Source organism: Drosophila obscura, unplaced genomic scaffold, assembly GCF_018151105.1.
Source record: "Drosophila obscura isolate BZ-5 IFL unplaced genomic scaffold, ASM1815110v1 contig_150, whole genome shotgun sequence".
NCBI lineage: Eukaryota > Metazoa > Arthropoda > Insecta > Diptera > Drosophilidae > Drosophila > Drosophila obscura.
Window position 1 is genome coordinate 3,526,683 of NW_024542736.1, and position 27,250 is coordinate 3,553,932.

The following is a 27,250-nucleotide window of genomic DNA, read 5'->3' on the forward strand; positions in this document are numbered from 1 at the left end:
GGGCAAGGTGGTGAGGGGGTGGCCGCTACTGCTGCTGCTGCTTGGGATGCTTCTAATGCCACAGATAAGCGTTGTTATTAACGCTCGGCTTACCAGGACTAGGCGACAGGCGTGAGGACATGCCGCCCATCGTCGCTTTTGTAGTCAAACAGTACAAAAAGCAGCAGCAGGGAAAAAACCAGACCAGCGAAGGCTAACCAGGAGCAGGAGCAGCAGAGCAGCAGAGGAGCAGTACCAAGAGCAACAAACACGGAACAAAAGCAAAAGCAGCAGCAGAAGCAGATACAGAATCCGAATCAGAATAAGCGAATGAATAAATGTAAAATATGTACCGTGCATTTCTTTGGCATTTCAACATTTTTACTTTATTTGCAATTTTATTTACTTGTCTGCGCTTTCGCGACCCTGCCAGGGTGCTGCTACCCCTACCCCACCGCTCTGCTGCTGCTGGTGAGGAGCCAACCATTGAAGCCGTTGTTTGTCTGTTTGCTTACTTTCGCGCTGAGTGCATTGTAAATGGAGAATAATTGCATTGCATACAAAAAGCGTCGCGATTTTTAAATTGTATAAAACATCGAGGAGCGGCTGAGGAGGAGATGGGGCTGCAGCAGCAACAGGAGCAGCCTTAAACTGATTTCATTTCATTTCATTAAATATATATCAAACTATAAGTAATGTAATGCATAATACATATCGCATTTAAAGAGTTTACGCAGTAGATCTAAGTCCATGGCAGCTGTCGCTAAATAAATGTTGAAAATGTCAAAATTGAAACATGGATTCTGATTCTATACACTAACAAACACACACACACACACAGCCACACAGCTACACAACCACTCAGCCGCGCCAAAACGTGGCCAAAACAATAGCGGCAGGCTACACATGTCCTTGGCATGGATTCCATTCCGGGCTCGAGATGATTGCTCGCTTTGCAGGCGCCGGTATCATTATTTCAGCATCTGCCCAGAGACGCGCAAACAAGCTGGCAAACAAAACAAAAAAAAGCACACCCACACACACAAAAGGAGAACCAACATTTGTACGGCATTCCACGGATTTCTGCAGCCCCTTCCCCGCTCCACAAAGTGGGCCGTGGATGGCATTCCTATGGCTGCTGAACGGCCATGAATGTCAGCGGAGGCAGCCTGACAGCCTGCGCCGAGTGGCAGCTACAGCTGCAGCTGTCAGCGAGCGATCGCAATAATCGCTGCACTCAATCGATGCCAGTCGATAGTCGATGATGCGATGGCCTTATGAGAAGACATCCCAGCAGCCCAGCTGGAGCGGGGCCTTTGTCGAGCTGCTAATTGAATTCCAAACTGGCTTTTATGATCTCGCAAGTGGCGTCGAGAGTGTCCATGTCCATTTTCGTGTCCGTGTCTGGGCCAGTCTGTGGGGTGGGGGTGTGGGTGTGGGTGGGTGGTTCGCTTGTGGCATTAATATTTCAACAGCCCTGTCCGGGCTAAGCATGCCTCCGTGAGCAGTGACAGGCCGACTTGGACCGGCCCAGCCCGGGCCTCTATGAATGGCCAACGATTTGGCCCCGTCGACCGGACAGCGTTTAATTTATTTAAGCACGTTGAAGGCTAAGCAGTCACTCTCGGTCCGTGGCATGCCAGAAGCAGGGGGGCAAGCGACCCAGGGATTCCATTTCGATTTGCGCACTTGAGGGCAAATCTTCGGATTTATGTGGCTTTATTTTTAGCTGCGATGCTGCAAAGTGCGTTTAGGGTGTGGTGTGGTGAGGGTGTGGCACTTGAAGTTCCTGGCAATTGCCACAGAAAGTTGCAGCCAGCGAAAGCGGTGTGCCAGTTGCCACTTGCCAGTTGCCAGCCATAAAAAATGACAACAAAAGCAACAGAAACGAAGGTGAGCTGGAAAGTAGAGTGAAAAGTAAATCCGCACGTGCCAACCCAAATTACAGAGAATACTTCGGCAGAGGATACAAATACATACTGAAATGAGAAGGAACGTGCGAGTCGCTTCTGGGGACGCGGATCTACTTCTACCCGTACTCAGTCAGTATATCGTATATACTAAATACATGTTTAAGGTTATAATTTTTTAAAATTTAAGAATTAAAAAAAATTTTACATATTAAATTTTTTTGCTACATCTACATCTGTAGATGTAGTCCACATATACAATGTATATTCTAAATGTAACATGTAGATTATAAATTTACCATTTAGATTCTACATCATCTCCGCTAGAGGGCGCTAGCGTACATAACGAGGCAGAGTATGCGAGAGAGAAAGAGAATGATTTCGACTCTATTTGGAGAGGGAGGGGAAGAAACTGAAAACTAATTTGTGGTGATGGTAGGGTCTGGTTGGCAGTTTTGCAAGCCATTTCAAGGTGCAATTTTAAAGCAGTTGAAGTTGAACGAATGAATTGGAGGAAATGTTCCCTTGTTGAGGGATCTCAAAATAAATTCCATGATTTTAAAGGTGTATCCAATAACGAAAATAAAGACCTCACCTTGAATTAATATTCCCATTATATGCTCATTTCGTCAACCTCTACTTCCCCATTCCAACAACAACAAATACAAATTTCACACTGCTTTAGCTCATTCCACTGTATCTCTCGTGTCTCCTTCTAAGTTTCGATTCTCTTATTTCTGCCAATTTCCTTTTGCATTGCCCGCCTGCTGCTCGCTCTTTTACTCAGCCGCTGATTGAGTTTCTTCGAATGCCTTGAGTGCCGATGGCACACAACATACACACATACACACTCTGCAATAGCAAAGCCACGCTCGGCAATGCTCTCTTTACTCTTTGCCCACGCATGCGGTCAATGCTCTCGCGCTACCTGCAGTAGGAGTAGAGAATCATAGATAATACATCGCGATGATGTCATCGCAGCGCCCTTTGCTTAAAAGTTTTAGGTTAAACCCTTGTCCGAAATCTGACCGCAGCAGCACCTCCAATTCATAAATAGGTCGCAAAATCAGCAACAACAACACAAACAAACACACACACACACACACACATTGCAATAGTAAAGCCACTCTCATAATTGCGCTCTTTACTCTTCGCCCACGCATGCGGTCAATGCTTTCGCGCTGCCTGCATAAGGAAGAGAGAGAACCAAAGATGATCTCATCGCAGCGAGGTTTGCATAAAGTTTTGTCCAAAATCTTAGCGCAGCAGCACGTTCGTTGCGTCGCGCTCCTAAAAATACTTAAAAATCGTAAAATAACTACTAAAAACCCGTAGAAGTCGCGTTCAATATGTATTGCTAATTGCAAAGTACAAAAAATAGCCCGAAAAAGCCTGAAAATTAATTTTTTTTATTGTGAGAAGCCTGAAAAGTGTATGGGGAGAGCCAAAGGACAAGCTAAAAGTTATCGAAAGATCGCAGCATTAGTGAAAATGATAAAATTCAGTGTTCTAGTAGCAGTGAAAAATGGGAAAAAAACGCCGACCTGCAAAAAGTCTTTTGCGTCGCAGCTGTCGCGCTGCTTCCAGCGCTCATTTCGAGTGTGCATGGAAACGCAAGAAGAAATAACGGAATCATTTAAAGCTGTTGTCGTACAGGATGGTCATCGGACGGCAAGGAGGGAAAGAAGGATCGCAAAAAGTGAGTGAAAGTGAAAAGTGAAAGCGCTTGTGAAAACAAAACAGTTAAATGCACCGCAAGGACTAAATAAAGGAGCGGAATAAGAAATACAGCGCAAGTGATAGTGATAGTGAAAAGTGAAAAAAAAACCGGGCTGCCAAAATTCTATTGCGTCGCCGCAGCTGTCGCGCTGCTTCCAGCGTGGAAACGCAGAATTAAAGGAATAGCGAAATCATATTATACTGTTTTCTTACAGGTGTGCAAGGAGGAAAGGATTCCAAAAGCTGTTGTCGTACAGGATGGTCATCGGACGGCAAGGAGGGAAAGGATTTCAAATGCTGTTGTCGTACAGGATGGTCATCGGACGGCAAGGAGGGAAAGGATCGCAAAAAGTGAGTGAAAGTGAAAGCGCAAGTGAATGAAAACAGTTGAATGTACCGCAAGGACTAAAGAAAGGAGCGGAATAAGAAATTGAGCGCTAGTGAGTGATAAAAGTGAGTGAAATGCTGCGATCAAGTGAGTGCAAGTGCAGGAGGGAGTGAAATGAGGCAATTTGGGCAATAAGTGAGTGTTAGAGCGCGAGTGAAAAACGAAATAAAATATAAATAGCAACTACAGACAGCGGAAAGAGAACCGGACCTTCACTGAGAGAGGTTTAAGATCGGAGAAGCATAGCACTGCTTTTTTTTCAATCGAGCATTAGTAAATTGCAAGGTAATTCTACACGAGACTCTGCACTATATTATATATTACTTTGCACGTTATATTAATACAATATTTTATACATTTTTATTCATACAAAATTACTATATTTATTTCTAGACCCTCAGAGCGGAGGATCATAGCTCTTTTTTGATTTCGTCAGAAGAAAGAAAGGAGAAGCATTAGTGAAATTCAAGGTAAACCTATTCTAGACTCAACATTTCTAGCATATCCATATTTTTGCTGGCCTTAGGGAAGGCCGGCGGAGCCCTAAGAGTTTTCTAATATTATCTGGTATTTTTTTATATTTTCTAGAATTTTAGAATATATTTTTAATATGTTTTCAGATATTTTTCTGGTATTATTTCTGATTTGTTTTTTCTAGTTGACCACAACATTTAGGAAACAATTATAGAACTTTTTAATTGAGTTCTTTCAAACCGTTATGTGTTGCCTCCTGCCTTCTGTCTCATCCTGTGGCAATAAGAAAAGTAAGAAGAAGAAAGAAAGCGTCTTTGACACACTCTCCGCCTCCGCCTTCCGCTCCCACACTGCCAACGACCACACAATGCAGATTCCATGTAACATTTTCAAATTAAGCTGCGGCTTCATAATGTCCAGAAATTCGTGAGGTTCTCAGGTAAACCACCGAGTTCGGTGCCGAATTCCATTACCCATAGATTTCAGATTGAATGCTACACGACTCCTCTCCGCCACAAAGTCTGCTCTGTAAAAGGTGTGCAACAAATTAAGGCAAACAGACTTGCATTCGGCGCAAAAAGTTTCATTGGAAACTTTGGCTTTGGCTTCTTGGTAGCCAGCTCCCAGAATGGGTTCCCCACCCCAACTTCCCAGCTCTTTCGCACTAGCTGGCGAATTTCCCTCGAACAGTTTTAATCTCCCAGGCCACCCACATTCACTCGCGGCACCAATACCATTCCCCCCGAAGCTCTCTGTGCTGCTGAATAGCCTTAACTCGTCTTTGAGGAGGTGCACTGGAGGGTTTTAGCTTGGATTTAGATTGGGGCAGGGCAGGAGCTGTGGTAGGTGGCAGCTTCCCAATGCTTGTACAGAGTAATGAAGGCGGTTCTCCATTGACCGACCGCCTTGGCAGTGTTTCGATTACGCGCCTCAAGTGGCAATCAGGACTGCAGACGGGGATGCAGCTACGGGATTTGTTCGGCATTAATAATACTTAACCCTTGGCCAAAGGTGGGCAAACAGGATTGGGACGGTACGGCCAGTGGCAGGTTGCGGCATTAATCTTCGCTTTGATGTTGCGTCGAGTGCCGTAATTGGAATTAATTTCATTGGTTAGTTTTCTCGAATTTTTCGTTTATTTATTCAGTATTCATTATTATTATTAACACACTCAGTAGTTTCGACTTACATCTAATGTATTTCACTTTCGTAGTTGTGTTTTTTTTATGTTTTTCTTTATCTCTTTTTCTTTTCTTTCCTTTGTTTATTAATTACTTCATTTGTAAATCTAACTTTTGCTTAAAAACAATCAGTTTGGTTTTGTTCAGAGTGACAGAGACAGAGAACGGGGGGTGGTAGAGACCTTCCCCTGTTTTCCTGTATATATATATATATATATATATATCTATATATGTATATCAATTTATTTTTATTACGCATACGCACTGTATATTTTGCTAGTCTGCCATTTCGCTTTATTCTTTTTGTATATTTGAAATTAGAATTCGAATTACATTGGAGTATTGTGTAAATTGTATGCCGTACTATTATTATTACAATTATTATAATTATTATTATTAGTTTTATAACGAGTATTATCTACGCTCTGCTCTTTTCTGCTCTGCTCTTCTCTTCTCTTCTCGGTTACCTTAGTTATTTATAACATTTACAATGAATTCAGTTTTATAGTTGTAGTTGTAGTTCATTTTGTGGTTCAATGCTCTCGTAACTGGATTTTTTTTATTTTGGATGTTTATTCAACATTTATTCATTATCCCCACTCGAACATCGCCCACTTAGAGGGGGCTTTTCTCTGTGTGTGTGTGTGTGTGTTTTTCTGGTGCTCTCTTGATTATTCATCTTCGGTCCGAATCGGCTTGTTATGGTAATAGAATATTCATGAGAATTGGTATAAATAGCAGCAGGAACTGGCCCACAGATACGCATAGATGAGCCAGACATGCTGCGCGGAAAAATGTGTAAGTCGGAATGGCTTGGACCTGGGGCCCCGAAATATATACGAGTATTTTGGTAACATTTTAATTCTGCTGGCCAGTAACAAGATGGGGCTTTAACGACTAATGGATTTCGATATATATCGTTATTCGGACATACATAAACTGCGTGAATGACACCGCACACACACTGCCTGTCCATCGTACGAGTCCATTGCCTCCGAGGCAGAGAGTGGTGGCATTTACATTGATAATTACCAATATTTCCAGCTCTAGGAGTTCTAATTACACTTTAAATACACAAGGCTTATTTGGCTAATTGCTTATCGACTAGTTGTTCATTAATTACAGTTAATATTCAACATATAAATGCAGTTTGATTAATGTTTGCCCGTTTTCTATTTACAATTGATGGTGCAACAGTTTCCTTTTTGAGTTTCCATTTGAATGCCTCCTCCCGGATGTTGGGATGTCTATGGGTGTCTGTTTGCTATTTACAAGTTTTTGGTATCTTTTGATTTAAGTTGCAAATATTTTTGTAGCCTATTTATAGAGCAGCAGTATTTGGATTTCGTTTTGATTTTGGGTTTCGTATGACACTTAAATGGCTGACAATTACAAAATGGCTTATCCCCTAGAACGATCTATGTATGTATGTATGTATGTATGTATGTATGTGTGTGTGTGTATGTATGGCCTATGCCCGCAAACACGTCTTGCAGATACCAGTACGTAGTACGTTTTACCTTATTTTGTTTGTTTTTGTTTCGCGTTAATGCATTTAAATTTATGCTAAAAATTTACAGCTATGTTAAATGAAATGCCCGTGAATTATGAGCTCTCACCGCAGATCGGCTGTATCAGTATCTGTGTGTCTGTGTGTGTGTGTGTGTGTGTGTGTGTGTGTTGGGGTGTGTGTGTGTTTGTGTCTATTGTGGCTGTTGTTGTTCACTATGGCGGCGGATATTTATTATTACTTTTTACAATTACTTCAGCGTGGGATCCAGGGTCGTAAATTCCAATTCGCCGCGCGGCAATATCAGATCCGGGTCTGCAATATACACTTTTGTAGGTTGGTATAAAACAAAATCAACAGCAATGCCGGAAGCATATGTATTTGTGAATATGTATGTGTGTGTGTGTGTGTGTAAATTTATGCGATTGAAAAATGGTCGAGGTGGTGTGTTGGTGTTAGAGAAACAAAAACAAAATATTTATACCGATTAGTTTTTGGCTTGTTTCGTTTTTTTTTTGGGGTTTGTTGATATTTCTTGCAAAATGACATCACAACACAGTTGCAAACGATTATTTGAGCAGCAAAAGAAAAGAGAGCCATTAGCACAATACGAGATTACATATCAAAAGCGTGACCAGACCATTTGTGCGCTGATAAGAAAACAAATACAAATACAAATAAAAATCAAAATAAAAATAACAACTAATAAAAACAGCAACATGAAACGACACACACAAACAATACGAGTACCAGAAACCGGAACAACAGAATAACATTTCAATATTAATATTCTTCACTCTGCTAGGACACGGCTCACGGCTCAAACCACTACCCACTACCCCATCCCCTGCCACTGTTCTGTCGTAAACATAAAATAATTCAACAATTTCTTAATTTTTATGGCACATTTCATTGGAATTTATGCCGGAATTCATTTTATTGTGGTCCGACTTCGAGGCGCAAGTGAATCTTGAGCGCCATCCAGCGACAGCTATAGCGACAGCGCCAGCAGCAGCAGCCTTCATTTGCCGCTTGTCCTTTACGATTTTGCAGTTTGTTATTTGGCGAGCGAGAGCTGGCGAGCACCCTGTGTGTGATATTTTATTATTATCGCCTTTTATGTCACATTTGTGTGGCGTCTTTGAGTCATAAAGACGCACAAACTAAGGCAGCTCTACTGCGTATGCGTATGTGGCCTTGTGTGTGTGTGTTTGTGTATTTGTGCCCCGGTGGGCTGTGGCCCTTCACGTTTACTTTAACGCCATGCCTGACAGCATTAAAAAATGTCAAAAGTCGCAAAAATGTTGCCAGCCTGGATGTCACGGCCTCATCCAACAAAGTGGGAGAAGACCACACAAGAAGACCAAAGAACGGTTGCTGTTAATACCCTTTAACGTTTCTATGGACGCTACATAGTCAAGAAAGCTGTGAAAATTTGGCATGGCAATATTCCAGACTTCTACTGAAACAGAGTTCAAAGATGCTGCCTTCTGTAGCTTCTTGAAGGGTATCAAACCTCTGTGAAGACGGTGCGAAGTGAGGAAACGGAAGTGCGGCGACAAATGAATGAACGCCGCTTGACATTGCGGCTCCAGGAGGGAATGGAGGATGTGGAGGATGTGGGAATGTGGCTGAGAATGGTGCGTATGGCCACATAAACAATGTTGCCGAGGCAAATTCTGTGGCATTTTTTGCGGCACTACGACGACATCAAAGTGCGTGTATGCTGCCATTGAAGGGATGCTTTAAGGAGTCTTTAAGATAATGCCAGCACTCCTGGGTCACAGAAAATGGCACCGTGTGCTCTCATTTCGAGTGTCTGCTGTTGGGTGTGTGTGTGTGTGTGGCTGGGTCTTAACTTTGTCTAATTAGACGAGTGGCGCTGAAGTGCACAAGAAACCTACAACCCACTCACATTACTTGCTACACAAATACGCGCGCACACACACACACACGATGAAGATGGCACAAGGACGAAGGCTACACAAATGTTGCTCAGACGCTGGATGTGTCGACTCTTGACTCGCACACAGCCAAACAGTCAAACACACAGAACAAACGGCACGACAAGCAACACCAACAAAAGCGGCAAAAAAGAGATGCCGAGCAAAATGAATGGAGCAGCATGAAATGAAACAAATGTGCACACAACAACAACAGCAAACGATGAAACAAAAAAAAATTCACCCTCTCTCTCCCGCACATGCACTGAACCAGAGCCAACAGATCCACCAGATCCACACTGCGTAGCAGGGCAGGGATGACTGTGGGGCATAAAAAGTCAAACGAATTTGACTGCGCCAAGGGGGCCGTGCTCCGGCTCTGGCTCCGGCTCCGGCTCCCAGCAGTCACCTGAATCGCGAGCGCAGAGATGAAGAGCACGAGGGACTAGCATATGCAATTTAAAATGTTGGCTAATGACAGCCACTGCCAAGATGAAGGGATGGCAGTATATGGCAGCAGTCGTTCCAGTAGCTCACTTGTCTGCCCCGAGTTACAGTGCATAGCATATGTGTGTGTGTTCCGTTCAGTTCTGTTGTGTTCTTTATTTCCATTTCACTTTGCAGTTGAAATATGTTTAAAAAATAAATATTTTTAAATAAAACACTTGAAGGTCTGTGTGTGTGTGTGTGTCTGTGTGGGTGCAAAAATGCAACTTCAAGTTCTACTTTGAGCTTCAAGAGACAGGGATGTTGACAGCGACATTTTGGGGGGCTGCTTGTTGGGGCAGTGTAATCCCCATCGAGGAGTGCCCCTAAACTGTGTTCCCTTAGTTTTCGGTCGTGGCGGAACAACAACTCGTACAGCGTGTCTGGACCGACCGCTCCTTGGGCGCACTTCAGCCTGACTTGGGCACTTGTTAGTGTCTTGTAAGCCAGTTGACTTGGTTTATGTGCTGCCGGGGTGCGACTACGAGGACAGCACTGGGGGCACTACGAATATTCACACACCCGGCTCTAAGTGTGTGTGTATGTTGACTTGTGTCGTGTCAGAGCCCCCGCCGCATGCCGCCCCAAGCACACATAAATTAAGGAGGCTGTCAGGCAGTCGGAAGCGCAAGAAAAAAAGAAGACAAACGGGGGGCAAAAAAGTAATGAAAATATAAAATTAAATCGCTGACAAAATCAAATTTAGCTAATTTGTGACATTTGAGCCCCACGCAGTGTGAGCGCGGGGGCTACGAGGTGCTGGGGGCCCCATGTTGTGTTAGCAATAATATCACGTATAAGACACATATGCCCATTAAATAATATTTGCATTTGCCAGCATGTCGGCATGTCTCTCTCTCTCTCGGTCGCCATTTGCGAGAGAGAGTGAGAGAGAGAGAGAGTGCCAGTGTGTGTGCCTTTGTGCTTATTTTTGTGTTTTAATTTAGTGCTTTCGAAATAATTAAAATTTATGCAATTCAAAGTTAAAACAAAGTCTGCATGAGCTCGCACAGCAAACAGAGCGGCAGAGTAGCAGGGCAGAGCGGCACAGGGGCCGGGAACGTCAGAATATTTTGCTAAATTTGTTGCTGTCTGAGGCACAAACACACACAGAGGCACAGCGAGGCAGAGAGAGAATCGTGTACATATGTTTGTTTGCCCTGGCGTGTCCTGCGCTTCAAAAATTTATGCAAAACGTCTAAAAGGCTTGCCACTGCAGCAGGATGGGGGCAGTGAGGAAGTGTGGAGGCAGACAGCTTAGAGAGAAATAAACACAAATGTCAACGAAAAACAAAGACTGCGCAAACAGTACTTACCACCCTGCCCCATGCCCCCCATGTCCCATAGCACATCACTGTCTTGCCCCTCCTGCCCTGTTTTGGAGCTGGGATCTCTGCAGCATTTATCCTTTTTAACCAAAATATTTGGCTGCTGCATCCTCTGATGCTTTTGTTTCGTATTGTTGCCTGTCTGCTTGTGCCCTGGCCCTGTTCCCTGGCCCGGTTCCCTGGCCCTGTTCCCTGGCCTCTAATTTTTGGCCAAAACAAAATGGCTGTCAAAAAAACTAATAAACTTCAATTAGCTTTTATTTAATACTCGTGATCCCTTCATCTGGCTAATTTGTTCGGTTTGAAGCGTTCAAAGGGCGCTCCAGCTGCAAAAGGAAGCAAGTTCTCTGGCATTTTTCTCTCATTTGCATTGCAGATAAACCATGAGAAGGAATCTAGCAAAATAGTTTCGGGTGCACAAAGGTAATAAAGGAAATTGGATGAGCGACATGTGAATGCATGAATGTTGCAGCAGCAGCAGCAAGCAGCAAGCAGCAGCACTGCAACAAGAAATATAAATTGGAATCATAAATGGACGACAAATTAAAATGTGAAATGAAGCAAAAATGCTATGCCATGGTCTCTGGAATGGTTCATTAAATATATTTTTGGGATTCAGCTCCAGCTCTTGTCGACAGCGAATGCTCCAAGCGGACAGCAGCTTGGCTTAGACATGGCAGCCCATCTGTGTTCGGGCCTGAAGTTGCAGTGGCAACTGCACTTGTTTCTGTTTCTGGTGCTGTTTCTGTTCCTGTTTCTGTTTCTGTTTCTGTTCCTGGGTCTGGTTCGGGTTCTGTGTCTGGGCAAGTTTCTGTTTGAGTGGGGGCTGTTGCCTTTCAGCCTGCTGCACAGATTTAGTTACATAAAATTTACTTTGCATACATTTGGGCGGCCAGGCAGAGTCCCTCCCACTGCCCATCCCAGCAACAGTAGTAGCAATAGCTGCTGTAGCAACTTGCTGAAGCTGGGACTGGGGCACGGTCACGGTAGAGACGGGTGAGGCGAGGCGGTAGCCGCTGCTGCCCGGCTGGCTGGACGTTACAAGCAAAGGTAGTAGCACATCGCCTGGGTGGATAACAGGATAACAGGAACACAGTGAGTCTCGTTAGTCGCAGCAGCTACTACTCGTACAACGGCGAGCAACTTTACAGCAGCTCAACTCTGTACGTATACGTATATGTATATATTTTGGGTGGGGTGGGCTGGGGGGAGGACTACATTGCTTTAAGTACTGGGCAAGGTATTTACAACTTCAAGTTGAGGATTAAGACAGTTTGATTGTGAGTTGAAAGGGTTTTTCATTACCTATGGGTTGGAGCAATGGAGCAACAATATATCTATAAAGATACACAGACATAAGAGAGAGAGAGGCATACATGGAGAAAGTGAGAGAAGGAGAAAGACAGATAGAGAGAGAGATAGAGATCTATATGCTACGTGGGCATTACGGGTGGGGGAGGGGGCGACGCTTTGTCTGCTAGTGGGTGTGAGAGCATACTCGTACTCGTACAGGTGCCTTTGCTAATGCGAAATAACTTTCCAAATACTTGAATAGACTCATTCAAATTCGTTTCAATTCAATTCGATTTATTTCAATTCCATTCAACTCAAATGAAATGAAACGTAATGAAATGCTGTGTACTTCGATCAGCGCTAATTAGAAAATTGTGTGTCAAATGCTACTTTTGCGGATGCTTAATGAAGGGAAATTAGTTTTTGCATTTTAGATGTGTGTTGGTGGCTGGCAACTGGCAACTGGCAACCCACTCGATATTTGACCGCATCATTAGCGCCAGTTAAAGCCAGCTCACATCAATATACATAAGTGTAGGTATTTTTCAATAGATCCCCCTTCGAATATCATTTTTGCAAATCCCTTGAAATGGTGCCACTCGCAATCGCATGCCAAAATACTTGACGAGCAATCAAAAAAATAAATAAAAATAATAATTCTATTAGACTAAGTGACGGACAAAACTGTCGGTCAGATCCAACAACAAAATATATATATAGATATTTTTGCATTCGAATTGCATTCACAATTTATTCATTCATTTTGTTTCGTTTCGTTTGGCTGCATTCCGAATGCAATGCGACTAATGGAGATGTTAAGCTAATCTACATAATGGCTACAAAATAACATAAAGATTTATCTGTGTGTGTGCAGTATATACAGGCATGTGTGTGTGTGTGTGCAAGAGAACTATGTACAGATGGTAGAAAATTCAATTGGAGCATCAACTAAATCAATCAACTAAAACTACGAATACAAATTAAAATTGAGTGCGTACTCCACTTGCAAACTGAAAACTCGTTGAGCAAATCAATTTGGGGGATGCATTATCAGGTTTGGCATTGGCATATGTACATATGTATGTATATTCTGTATGTATAGGTGGATGGATAAATAAATGGATGGCTACTTGACTACCACTACAAGTACAACCAACTACAATTAAAATTATTGGCTACAACTAGAACTACAGCTTGTTGAGTATAGATTTTGGAATAGTACCGTTTAGACTGGGCTGCGCGTATTGGATGAAGCTCTCCGAGATGTAGTGATGTGGTCCGGCCACGCCCACAATGCCACCGCCACTCGAGCCGACGCCTGGTATTCCTCCGCCGCCGCCGCCGCCGCCGCCAACACCGCCGCCGCACATGTGCGAGGTAACGGGTGTGACGCGCGCTCGGATCTCAGCCGCTCGACCGCCGCCTTCCTCCAGCTCATTCAGCTCGTCCTCCTCGATGTACATGCTGGGCACATCGTTCCGCGCCGGCCTACAGAGAAGGGTAGAAAAATACAGAAGCAAAAAATAAAAAAAGTCACCACAAAATCTATTAAAAGTTTGCACGCCTATGCCCTGAGCGTCAGTTTAGGCAAGTTGGTAATAGTTCCCAAGGCAGAGACCCCGCCCGCCCCGCTCTTATGTGGCATGAAAAACAGCTTAACAAACTTTGGACCAAAACAACAACAAAAAAAAACTAAGCCACAAATTCAAAATTTCAATAACAACAGCAGCATTCACAGCCGGCCGTCACCTGGGGAGCGACTGCAGCAACTTTCCCACCGAACGGGGTGGGGGGGCGTAAATAGGGTCGAAAAAAAAAGGTGGAAATGAAATCATTATTTATTTAGTGGCCGTCGCACACTGCGTATGCGGAATATTTGCAATTCTTCCAAGTGGAATTTAATGAATTTACGCCAGCAGCGACCATCCACCGCATTGCAATAATAAATATTGGCAATATAATTCCATTTCTCGCTGGGACTTTCTAATTTTAATCAGCCGCGCTCGCTGGTGCGTAGTAAATTGGATATAAACCCGATTCGATTGCCACTGGGAACGCTAATTACAGGGGCACACAACACACTCTCTTATCAGTGGGGACTTGCGCCAAAGATACTACACGCACACTAACACGCACATGCATCAAATATTTGCACAAATACTTTTGCCGCAAAAAGGCAAATCATTAAAATTTATGCACAGACGCACAAGGGAATCGGTGAGTGAATGGAGAGATCAGATCGGTGGGGGGCGGCACATGGCACATGGCTGCCACCTGCCAGCAGGTGATTCCGAAATTTTATTCATGAACAGACCCGAACAGTGGTCGGTGGGGGGGCGGTGTAAGGAAGAGCTCCTGTCAGTTGGGATGACCATTTAATGACCCGCATGCGGCTGTCGCGCTTTGATGTGCATGTGACTGGTGACTGGTGGCCGGGGGTTGACTATTTTCGGAAACTATAATTAATATTTCGCTGGTTTGTTTCGCTTTGAAGTGGTACGACTGAATTCATTATTGGGCAATCAGCTGCCGCAGCAGAGGAAAATTCAAGAAAAAAAAATTCATCACAGTTTTGTGTCTGGGTCTGGGTGCGGATCTAGATCCGGGCCAGGGCATGGCAATCAACCTGCACCATCGATACAAACGAGGTCTGGGTGGGTGCCTGGGTAGGGGGATGCTGCATGTTTATCTTTCATTAGCCGGGCAGCCAGTTGACAGAGTTGGAGCAGCACCGAGCACCACACGGCACCGCTACGGCTAAGCAGCTGCTTAATTACCCACCCACGGATGGGGCAACGAGCGACCCTTGCGCGCTGATTTCCTATCTTAAATGGAAATCTTTCACTTGTGCGGCTGCCTTTGCTTCCGGTGCTCGTTTATGGGAGGATTCATTTCTTGTACGGGTTTGCATTGGCCTCTGGGTGTCCTCTGGTTGGGTCGTCGTCAGGTGCAGGTTTAATTAATTTAATTACAGACTAAGCATAATTTACTGGGCAGGTGCGTGCCCTTTGTTGGCCCACCCAGAGCCACGCTAATCGATTGGCCCCTCAAACTGCTAAGACGATCGTCTTTAATGAACCTGACATTAGCCGGACCCGATTCGTTCGCCCCCCTTTGATGTGGCCTGGCCACTGAGTTTAAAGCAGGACAGCGTCGGGGCCCGGCCTGCGCAAAATTGATTGAGCGCCCATTGCTGCTCGGTGCGACCGTCATTTAATTACATTACATTCTCCGTAATAAGCATAAGCGTGGAATTCTGGGCAAGCAGTAGAAACTGCTGTCAGTCACGTGCTCCACATAAATAATTTCGTAATTATTTCTGCAGAGAGAAACGCAGAGATACTAGCGGATGCCAGCAGCAAACAATTTCATTATTAGTTTTTCTACGGGCCCGATAAAGGCCAAAGGAAAGAGGCGAGGCGAGGCGAGGCTAGGTAGGGATACTCACCGCATGCTCTTGCGCACCTCCTGCGGCTCAGGTGGCCGCGGCCTGTGCCGGCAGACGACGACGATGCCGGCCACGATAATTGACGTCACAATGACGGCGCCTATCACAACGGTGGCGGCGAGTATCAGGAGCGTGGACTGCTTCTCCGGCCCGTTGCCTATGCTGGCGCCGGTGCCCACGCCTCCGGCACTGCTGCTGCCCCCCGGACCAGTGCCACCATGATGCGTGGTTTCAGCGGGCGTGGGGTCCTCCCTGGGGTCGCTGGATTCATCTGGGGAAAGAGATGAAATAGAGAATTATACATATGTATGTACATAGACGTGTGTGTGTGTGTGTGTGTGTGTGTGTGTCGTAGCGTAGGTGGGATGCTTCAGATAGTTTTCGGGCTTTGCTCCCAAAATGATTTGTTATTTGCTCGAAATTATTTTGGATGCTGATTTGTGTTTGCCTCTCCACTCGTCGTTTATTTATTTATTTGTTTTGCCGCTACGTTTGCCGTTGCTTAACTGATTGCTTTGACTACTATATGCCACGCCCTGTTTGCGTATTTGCGCACCTTTAGCCTTTGGCCTCTGTGGAGCCTTTAGCCTTCAGTGGAAAATTGGCCAAAACTACGCAGAGAATAAATAATCGCAGACTCTCTGAGGCATTATGGAAATCAAAGCACTTGAACCTGAACCCCGTACCCCTTGGTCGCTTATTACTGACGATTCCAGCTGATGGCACTTGCCACGAAAATCTGCTGAAATTATTTTACGAGCGACATGTGGGGCGGGAGTGCCCATTGTTTATATTTATTAGATTTTCAGCAGGCGGAAATTGCAATATAATGTGTGTGTGTGTGAGCTGGAGTGAGAGGGAGGCAAACTGATTGTAAGATGATCCCCAGGCAAGATTTATGCCAGACATTCGTTAATGCCAGGCTCTGGTGTACTCTCTCCCTGGCAGAGCAACATTTCCGCTCCATTTGCGGGCCGTCAAAGCAACGGCCTCGGAATTGAAACATTGCCAACATCATGCAGCCATCCTGGCCGAGCTGCCCGAGCTGGCCGGGCTGGCACGGACCATCCTTTTGGCTTTTGAAGTGAGCGTTTGAGTGGAAATTGCCTACACCTGCGGCTCAATTTAATTTTTGTTCTTGCCTTTTGTTATTGCCTCGGCATCGGCATCGGCCTTTTGCCCTGCCACTGGCCCCTCCGCAGCTGGAGCTCACCGATGCCATGGTTCACGGCATCTTCGTCATCATCTCAGCCTGTTTTTTAATCAGTTTGCTCGTGGCTCAGTCTTATCCTCATCCTCGCCTTTGGTTTACCTTTCTTACTGCCATTATAGCAGAGCCAGAGAGCATTTGCTTATTTATTTGCTGGCTGTTATCCGCTCTCCTTTGATGCCCGACGCTCAGCATCAGCAGCAGCAGCAGCAGCTTTTCCCCAGCTCAAGTGGCCACTTTGCTTGATATTTTTCACTTTTTGCTCGCCTTGGCTCGCCGCGAGGAGCTGCCACAGCAGCGTAATAAATTCTCCTGATGAGTTCTGCGTAAACTGATTTAAATCAGCGTCAGCTGATTTGCCTTCATCTTATTTATTTGCAAAATCTTGTTACGTGCAGCTACTGCTCGTCCGACCTTGCTGGAATTTATAGCCACACATATGTACATATGTATGTGTATGTGGGGCAGGCAGGGGGATCGGGATGGATCCCCAGGCACCATGTATCACCTAAATAAAAACGCCTGCGTGGGCTATGACTAGGAATAGGCATAGAAACAGGCACTGGGCCCAAAGCCAGCTGTTCAAATTCCGCATAAATTAGGGCCAGCCAGCCTCCTCGCCGCTCGACAGAGGCGCCATTCATGGAGTCCATAGTCTCCGGCTCGCTCCATGTAATCACAGCCACTGCTCAGAGGCCGAATTTACGAGCCGCCATTGTGTTGTTCACGGGCACGGACAAACAAAGACAGAGAGAGGTAGAGGGATAGGCAGAGGCAGAGGGAGAGAGAGTGGGCATTAACATACGGGAGTAACTGTAACTGTATTTGGGCCCTGATTCCAGGCAGCTGCTGTTTTCGGTAACTTAGTTTCGCCAGTGAATCGAACATTTGCGTATCAAACGCAATTAGCGCCATTAAATCGGACCAATATGAGTGATTTATGGCTAACGGGCGAGGGAATGAAAATGCCCAAAAATGGACAGAAAACCAAAAGCAGGTTACGTTCCCCTTGCAGCAGCAGGAGCAGCAGCAGCAGCAGAGGCAGAGGCAGAGGCAGCAGCAAATGGCAGTGGAAATGGTAATGGAAATGCAGATAAAAATAAAAATCAGCATGAAAATAATGACAGCATTGTTGCTGGCACTCTCGTAGTGGTGTACGCACACTTGTGCGGCTGACTGTACGAAAGGAAGGGCGAGCGAGCGAGCGTCGGCAAATGTGAATGGAGAATGTGAAAGGAACAATAAAAGAAAAGTGTCTACGGTGGCCGTTAAGCAAAACGAAAATTGAAGCAATTCCGCTTACGCTTTTTCGCTCTCACTCACACATACACGCACTGGCACACATGAGGAGTGTACACACACACAAACACAGAGACACACACGGAGAGAGAGAGAGAGTCGAGTCACATTATGTCGTTAGGCTGGAGCAAAATGAAGAGGCTGTTGCGGCACGCCCCTGCGTATACGTAATATGCGTGTGCCCCACTCAACGAATTGATGGAAAATGCTGAAATGCTTTACGCTCCACTGCATAACTCAGTCAGTGGATTAGAAAAGGGCGGCCCATCCTTTAGGCGGTCTGTCCCACTCCCACTCCCTCCCCAAAGGCAGGCAGGCAGCCTGGCTGACTGGCTGGCTGTCAGCCAGAACGGCAGAAGGACTTCTGGCATTCAGGAGATGCTCCTCCAGGTTTGCTCTCTGCGTGTGTGCGTGTGTGTGTGTGTGTGTGTGTGTCTGCGTAGCCATGTGCGAAGTTTTCGCGGCGGCTGATTGAAGACGATTTCCCCCAACTTGCGTTGATTTGAAAATGCAGTCAAGCGTTGAATTAGACAGTTCCGTCCTCAGCTGTTTTGGGGACTCGAAGACTCCGGGGCTCGCTCCCCTTTTCAGGCTATTTTATTGGTCCGGGCCACGACCCAGAAATGAAAGTGACCCACAAACTTGTAACCGGCTGCACATTTCTTTCACTATTTATGTGATTAGTACGAGTGGCTCTCCCTTCTCTCCTTGCTTTCCTTGCTTTCCTTTTTCTGCTTAGTTGTCTCGTGCCATTTCTTGTTTTTTTGGTTTTTGTTTTTTGTGTGTGTGTTTTTTGGGGTCTACTCACCATATGGTCCCAGTTGTGCGGCCACGCGTACGCGCTCAATCACCACCGGCGGTTCGCTTTTTCCTTTGGCGTTGACGGCATAAACTAAAAATTGATATTCACGTCCCGGCTCTAAATTATTCAAACGAAACTGTGGACTGTTCTCCTGCATGCGAAAGATGGGTGCAGATGTCGCCTGAAATGAGATACAAAACATTTATACACAGATACACAGATACAGATACAGTCAGATGTATGTATGTATGTACAACGGGCGCATATATAATTCAACCGCCATATGGACTGAAGCTCTAGTTGGACTCCCTGCCATGTATTGCCCCATGTATTTTCAACTTTTTGGGTGCCCAAAAATAATTATTCATGCCTAAAAAATATGAAATCAGCCACATATCAAGCACACAGCACAACTGTACCGGTAAAGAGGATAGGGATAGGGATTCGCTGACCGAAGCAGAGCCAGGAACCAGAGCCAGAAACAGGAGTAGAGCCAGAAGCAGAGCCAGAAACAGGAGTTGAGTCTATGGGACAGTGTCTGAAATTTTAAACTGAATATCCGTTTGCCGTAATGGGACACAATCGAGTGAGCTCCGTTGGTTACGCACAAATTCCCACTCAAGTAAGCGTAAGTAATTTATGTTGTCCTTGCGGCACTTTTGCCGGTCTCCCTCTGCCACACTTGCCACACTCTTCTGCGTCCGATTTCCCCCTACAGATACATATACAGCTACAGATGTGGTTGTGGATGTGTGTGTGTGTGTGGCTTTTATCTAGCATGAAACTTTAAAGCTGCCAACCAACGGACCAATGCGTGGGTCAGACTCTGTCCAGAGTATGCGTGGGTGGGGACTTCTCATCATCATCATCAGCATCGTGATCATCGTTCTGATGAGCTTTGCGCTTGGCTACTTTGCTAATAAACTCGCTTCGGCAAGCGCTTCATCAGTAAGCCCCCCGCCACCGTCCAACCACTCGGCCCGGCGTCAGGACCAGCAGCACCAGGACTGAACTCCAGTTGTTGAAAGCAACCAAACGAAATGAAATGAAATTTTCATATGATATTCTCATTTAGCAGTGACAGAGATAATTTAATAACTCAGCATGCATTCGCTTGGTTCGCCCAGAAAAGGGACAAAGGGTACTGCCCAGACCAGAGGTGCAAGGGGACTGACTACCCTTAGCAGGGGACTTCGACACTGTGCCAGTGAGACGTCAATGCAGTGCAGGGCTTTGGCTCAGCATCGCACATGAGGAGAATCTTGTCATTAATTATGTTGTCCCTTTTACACTTGAGTTGAGCAGCAAAACCCCCCCCAACCGAACTGGCCCCCTAAATATTTATTAATAATTCAAGCAGAAAAGTCAAAGGACATGCACACTAATTGACCATATGGATATCAAGTGAATTATTGCTCGGACTCTTTTGGGCTGTGCTCCTGTTTCTGGGTTCTCTTTCCCTTTCTGTTTCTGTTTCTATTTCTGCCCTCTGGCTGTGTGCTGAATTGTAAGTAAAATTTTAATTTAATTGAGCAATTTTGCAGTTTTTTTTGCATGCCTGTTAAGTTCGTTAGGAGTGGAACTTATCAACTTAGGAGATAACTCGATTGGGGGACCTTCTCTCTTGCACTCACCTGATCGTTCAGCGTGGATATCTCATTGTCGCCCAGGCCAACGGCCTCGCCAAATTGTCCACGGCCCTGGCTGGGGCCCTGCGACGCCGAGTCGCTGGAGTACAGCAGATCTCCGCCCACAACTTCGAGCATGAAGTATTGCGAGAGGCCGCCATCGCTGCCAGCCACACAGACCACCTCCAGGATGGTGTCGTTGCGCAGTTCGCAGGCTTTGGGTGCCTCCGGAGTATCTACAGAGGAGAAGGAGGAGAGAGGTGCAGCACAGATAGCAGTTAGTCATAGTCATGGTGAAGTCGTGGCTTAATGGGCCCGCAGACCCCCGTAATTGCATTTAAGAGCAGCTCCCATTTTGCCGGGGTGCCTTTAAACGGCACTTTGGCTGCAAATAGTACGCGCACTGGCGGCCGATGCAGTGCCACGCCCTCAGTTTGCATTAATAACAGCCAGATTGGGTATAGTCTTGGCATCATCGTGGTACTCCGCCCCCCCACCCACCATAATGGAAGGGTGGGCGACCAACCCGACGATTATTTGGCAACATTTTGGCTATGTCAGAGCCCAGCAGGAGCTGTAGCAGTAGCAGTAGCCGGGGCAGGGCTTGGAGCTGTAGCCGGGAATAACCTCGGTACCGGCAACCCCATCCCATCCCCCCATCAGCACTCGGCACATACACTCGCCAATTATGTAAGTAGATCCTTATGTGTGCATAAGAGATAGACTCAGACCGACACGGACACGGACACGGACACGGATACCGACACCGGCAGCAGCACCAACACCAGCCAACACCAGCCAACACTTACATCAGCCAACACCTACACACATACACTGGCAAAGTCTTGCTGGCGTCTTGTTTAAATTGCGGTGAAGATGGAGGTAAATGCCGGCATCTTCTGGCAACAACTTCCTCTACTTACTTGCAGGGAGAATGTGCACCAGACAGGGCGTCGTCTGGCGGCCCACCGCATTGCTGGCCCAGCAGGCAAGCGTTATTAACTCGGAGTCGGTTTGCGGCAGATACGTCACCGTGCTGGCCAGTCCATTCGATTGTATCCTCGAGTTGAGCACCTGTAAGGGAGAAAGGGAGCCAAAGCCAAAGCCAAAGGATTAGAGTGGTCTCCGACTCTCGTCTTCACTGCTATTCTCATGGGGGTGGGGGCAGCAGGGTGGGCAGCAGGGTGGTTAGGTGGCTTTTCTGCAGACGTAGGCGGAATCAGATGCAGCTCTCGAACCCAAAGAACCACCGCAACCCAAACGAAAGCACGGAGGCAGGCGAGCATAAATATTTGAAGGCAAATAAGTTTTTATTGCTAAGCAAACGAAACGAAACGAAACGAGTTGGAGACTGGATAAGTCATCCTGTGGCTCTACGGATTTTCGTGCAGATTTTCAAATAACTTTTGCGGTAAATGAATTACTTTATTTATTGGGCACAGCTGCTGTACCCCCACCCCCCAGTCGCATATGCATGTCGTTCTTTCGGTTCGGTTCGTTTGGTCAGCTATTTAGGCACACCCGGGCCGGTATTACATCTACGAATATCTATCTATCTATCTACGTATTTGCCTTGCTGCCAACTTTGCAGTCCTGCAGTCGGTCCTTGTGCTTTACACCTAAACGGTTTGCATTTTAAATATACTCGAGGGGGGGCGTTGGAGCGCCATATGCGCTGTGTGTGTCCCCCCGTTTCGGACTGCACAAATTTATACATTTTGATTAAATTTTAATTCAGTCACGTACAGTGTCCGATTTCGATTCGAACGAAAGGAGGAACGAACGAAGGAAAATCCCAGACAACCCTCGAGTATTTAGCACAAGTTTTGCTAATAGTAGTGCGGAACCGACTTGGAACTTGGACTTGGTTCCTGTTTCGTTTGCTATTGCTATTGCCTGGCAGTAATTGCGACAACCAGGGTCGAGTCGAGTCCGTTCTCGAGTTGCAGCACGTTTCCAGGCGTAATTACAGGCACAATAAGTTCTGTTCTGTCTGGGTTCGAAAGGTTTACCCTTGCCTTTGCGTGGCCCTGCCCTCTGAGAGAGACTTACCGGGGACACGTTGCGGGTGTTGTTGTAGGTCCAGCTGAATCGAACCGAATCCGGTGGATCGGCATCCACCTCGCATTTGACCTGTATCGAGTGCATGTTGATGGCTCCAATGGATGTTTGCTCAGTGCCGGGCTTACAGCGCGGGGAGACTGCAAAGAGAGAGAGAGAGAGAGGAACTTCATAAATATGTACATATATCTGTATATCTGTGTGTATATCTGTGTGTATGTATGTATGTAAGCTTTGCTCCCAAGTTGTTAGGCAGCAAAAAGTTTTCATTTTAAATTTGTTGTGCCACCCCCTTGGAGAGCAAACAGTCTCCCGTTCGCTCTCTCTCTCTCTCTTGGGAGGAGTGCCGCAAAAACACACAAAAATATGAAACAAGAAAGAAGGGGAAGGGGATGGGTATTTGAGGATGGGAAGTCGAGGCAGCTACATAGCTACATAGCCTTGAGCATAGTAATTAACATGTTTCCGTTTCACGAGCGTCGAGAGTGGTTCGGGCGGGGCTGGCTGGCTGGCGCTGTTGTTGCTTAGCGGGTAAGTCCATGTGGCAGGTGGTTTTGGAGCAAAGAAATACTACAGCCAGCTCGACTCTGCTTTTACTTTCACTGGAAATGAGGGCAGATATGCGGCAGCAGCAGCAGCATTGGCACAGTGCCCCCCTCAGGCATTTTACGTCTGTGTGCTCCAATACTTTGCAGCATCACTGGGCGGAGTTCGTTCGGCGCTGAAAGCCGCTTTTAAAATGTAAGTCACGCCCTGCCAGATAAGCATTTGAAGCTCTATTACTACGTTCCTTTATCACAAGTCAACTGCATTTCAGCGTCGAATACTTAAGCCATCTGTCAGTGTCTAAGTCCCTGTCTGTATCTGTGTCTGTCTCTCTCTCCATCCATCTCTCTCTCAAAGTGTGTACTTGTTGCTTGTGTAAGTGTGTGTGGGGGTTGGGTGTGTGCAAATGTGGAGAAAAGTTACCTTAAGCCCGAAACTCAATGCAAAGACTGTCTCTCCCTCTCCCCCTCTTTCTATCTTCTGCTGCGACGGAAACTTGAAACTTTCATAATTTCAAATATAAACTACTTAAACTGTCGTATAGCTTATGCAGCGGGGAGGGGAGGGTAGAAATGCATTTCAGATTGTCGACTCTTGGGTTCGGTCCACGAACTGTGTGCGGTGGTGAGGGGGAGGGGCATTAAAAGATTTTATTTTGTTGTTGTTGTGGTTGCCAACACACAATAAATGTTGAAGCCACATCTCAGACAGGCAACAAAAGGCAACTCCCCACAATCTTGCTTCGATGAATGAAGAATGCCTGGGCCCACGTTCTAGTCCTTTTTTCCTGTTCATGTGTTTGATATTTAAGGCTCACTCTGTGGAGCAGAGCTGGCACATTCATCTCTGGTTCTGGTTTCTCTGGTTCTCTGGTTCTCTGGCAAGCAAATCGCTTTCAGCAAGGGTTTATGATATCCACATTAATCACAAGCAGCAAATAGCCAAGGGCCGTTGTTCCGGCTGTGCTCCCCCGAGGAAAGGAGTTTATGAAAAAGTTGGCCCAGTCAAAAATTGCGTGCTGGATTTATAGTCAAAACTTTTGTCTGTAAATCAATGGCGCGCGGTGGTTTTAGGCCAGCGGCCAGCAGCACAAAATTTGAACAATTGTAAACAGGGCACCGCGTGAGAGAGGGGGGAGAGGGGGAGAGATACAGTAAGAGATACACAAATATAGTTGGAGACGGAGACGGTCATGCATCATTTCTAAGCATTTTCCCCATCCGCTACGCTGCTGCTGCTGCTGCTGCTGCTGAGCAGAAAGTTGGTAACTTTTATTAGCGCATTCGCTGCAAGTTGATTTTATTCTGGAGCTTCCGTTTCCGGCTTGCGCCATGTTATTTCATCATATTGCCTTTGCTCTTATTGGATGTATCTGTGTGTATCTGTGTATGTGTGTGTGTGTGGGTGTGTGTGTGGATGCTCTACTTACACTGCAATCTCAGCGTGAGACTTGAGCTGCGCGTCTCGCCCTCCGTGTTGGTGGCCCCGCACGCATATGCACCCGCACTCTCCCGCTCCAGCTGCGTCAAGTGCATTATGTCCGTGCTCTCGCCCGACATACGCATGCCCTGAAAAGAGATTTGAACAAGAATATCATTATGAGTCTGAATTGTGAGTGCCATGCAAATCCCCAGCCATTGATCCATGGCACAGAATGGAGGATGTGGATGTGGATGAGGATGTGGATGAGGATGTGGATGCGGATGCATATGCTACGCCTTGAAAAGAAAATGGTTTTCTGTTGTCACAAATTGCGGTGCTTCTGCTGCCATTGTCCAACGACCGACCACATGGCCACATTCGCACCCACATCCCACATGCACCGTGACACTTGCAACACCAAAATGGCAACCGCAATGCAGCCAGAATGCTAATCTCTTGGCAATGGGGGTTGAATGGGTTGGAGGGTCAGCGGCTGTGGTTGGCATGGCCTAATGCGGTCACTTAGTGGCCTGCTGGGCTTAAATGAATTTATTTAATCAAATTAATATTTTGTGTGTCTGTGTGTGTGTGTGTGTGTGTGTGTGTGTGTGTGTGTGTTTTGGGCATTTGTCATTTGGCATTCGGCGCGACCGGACACGGGCTGTGCAAAGTGCAAAGTAATTTAATGGAAATGGATGCCGACAAGTGATGTGATTCCAGGCGGGATGCCAAAGGCTCCATTAACGCAGCTTGGCTCTCGAAATAATTCGATTAAATATTTAGTTGCGGAATCCCCGGTTGACATTTGCACATGAATTTAATTAATTCATAATAATAATGCAATTTAAATGGCTTAAGTAGGATGCAACATGCAACATGCCAACGCCCATGCACATGCCCAGGCCCAACGCATCTCTGCCATATTGACAGCTACACACAGAGTGTGGCTCCCTGTGGGCACGTCCACGTTCACGTCCACATCCTGTTGCATGTCGCGTTATGGATCCGCCACAAATTGGCCATGTTGCATCATTTGATTATTTGCAAAATTCATTAAGGCGCAGTTGAGAGTCCTGGCTGATGGAGTGCAGTGCCAATAATTGCATTGGTCCTGGCCCTGGCCCTGGCCCAACGATCCATTTTGTCGCGTAACACAGCTCAGTGCGTCGTCGTTTTATTTAATTTCCTGATGGCATTTAATTTTTTTTCTCTCTTATTATTAATTTTAAGAAAACTTTCCGCAGCTGAGCAAAACTTTAACGCTGACCAAGTGAAAACTTTGAGTTCCCAGAAAGAGAACCCAAACCCGAAGCCCGAAGACGATAAGGAGAATATATATGTCCAACTGTCGTCAAAGGACTCCTCGCAGAAGTGACAAAGTTTGGCTGAACTTTTTTTTGCGCACATTTGGCGCTTCGTTTTTCATAATTCCCGGCGATATTTTCTTTCTGCCTATTAATGCCAAGCAGAAAAAAGCAAAAAAAGAAAAACCGAAAATCAAAAATCACAATGTACGAAATTCTGCGCAGAGAAGTTTTCTTGTGGCGTGCCTCGTGCCCTGCCCAAAACGATTTTGGCAATTTGTTAAATGCCCCACCAGGGCACGTGGGTTGGTTGGTTGGCAGAAGGGAAAAGAAAAATAAAAAAAGCAGCAGCAAAGGCAAAGGCAAGAGAAAAATATGAGCTTGGGTTTAGGGTTTTTGGGCAGTTATGAAAAATGATGATGTGACCATGTGGACAAAACTGTCAAAGGATGTCAGAATCATGCGGTTTAATAATAATAATAAAAGAAGAAACGCCAAGACAAAGTCAAAGCCAAACCAGCAAAGGGACCCCGAGACCCCTTCGAGAAAAAGCAATGTGCGAGTGGGCGTCTGAACGATTGCGGCAATCTCAATCTCTTTCGGTTTATTTGTCGCATGATTAATAGTTAAATAATTTGCGACACGAATGGACTTCAGCGGACATCATGAGCCAATTATAAGACATTTGAAAAATGAGTCCAAAATTTGGCCATGTGGCCAGCCACATTCCTCTCGCACCCCCCAAGGAATTCGAGGCGGGGCTTAAAGCTCGGTTGTGGCATCAGTCCTGCCAAATGAAATTAAACCGCAAAAGTGTCTGCTTATGATGCCGCCGGAATGCGGATGCCTCAGGCCAGCAGCGGCCCAAAAATTGATAATAAAAACGAAAATGAAAAAAAAATGTGTCTGCTGATACACGTCAGCTGTTGGTCGTTGGGTGGTGGTACTTACATTCTTGAACCAGGAGTAGCTGGTAACCGGAGGCCTGGCATCCGCACGGCATTTGAACGTGACATTCTGGCCCTCGGAGCGCGTCACCACACGACTGGGATCCTCGTTGGCCAAGTGCACCGACACGGTGGGTGGATCTGTGGAGAAATAAGTGAGAGGGGATAAGTAAGTGCGGGCATCCAGCTTAATGAGCGCTACAAATGGCTGAATAAAAGTCAAAATAATAAACGGCAATGGCTCATAAGGTGAACTCGGTACACACAGTCGCCCTAGCCCGGGCCCGGGCCCTCGCCCTCGCTCTCGCTTTTGCCCACCCCAATTTCAGTTATGTCCGATCCAGACAGCATTGCGTAATGTACTTAACTCCA

At 46.0% G+C, this 27,250-nt stretch overlaps 1 protein-coding gene across 3 annotated transcripts in view; it reads right to left on the bottom strand.

Moving 5' to 3' along the window:
* Nucleotides 1-7,308: 7,308 nt before the first annotated feature.
* LOC111070114 (B-cell receptor CD22) overlaps nucleotides 7,309-27,250 on the bottom strand; it is a 43,161-nt gene continuing 23,219 nt past the window's right edge. The window contains exons 8-16 of one of the 3 annotated variants that reach the window (XM_041591620.1): nucleotides 26,883-27,019; nucleotides 24,635-24,773; nucleotides 22,651-22,799; nucleotides 21,522-21,672; nucleotides 20,605-20,834; nucleotides 18,977-19,151; nucleotides 15,660-15,930; nucleotides 13,434-13,699; nucleotides 7,309-7,476 (exon numbers count right to left, since the gene is read on the bottom strand). In XM_041591620.1, coding sequence (XP_041447554.1) covers nucleotides 7,412-7,476; nucleotides 13,434-13,699; nucleotides 15,660-15,930; nucleotides 18,977-19,151; nucleotides 20,605-20,834; nucleotides 21,522-21,672; nucleotides 22,651-22,799; nucleotides 24,635-24,773; nucleotides 26,883-27,019 — 1,583 coding nt within the window. In that variant the 3' untranslated portion in view covers nucleotides 7,309-7,411. Of the gene's footprint in view, nucleotides 7,489-11,445; nucleotides 11,984-13,433; nucleotides 13,700-15,659; nucleotides 15,931-18,976; nucleotides 19,152-20,604; nucleotides 20,835-21,521; nucleotides 21,673-22,650; nucleotides 22,800-24,634; nucleotides 24,774-26,882; nucleotides 27,020-27,250 lie in introns of those variants that run through there. The other 2 variants (XM_041591619.1, XM_041591618.1) reach the window with 2 other exon arrangements.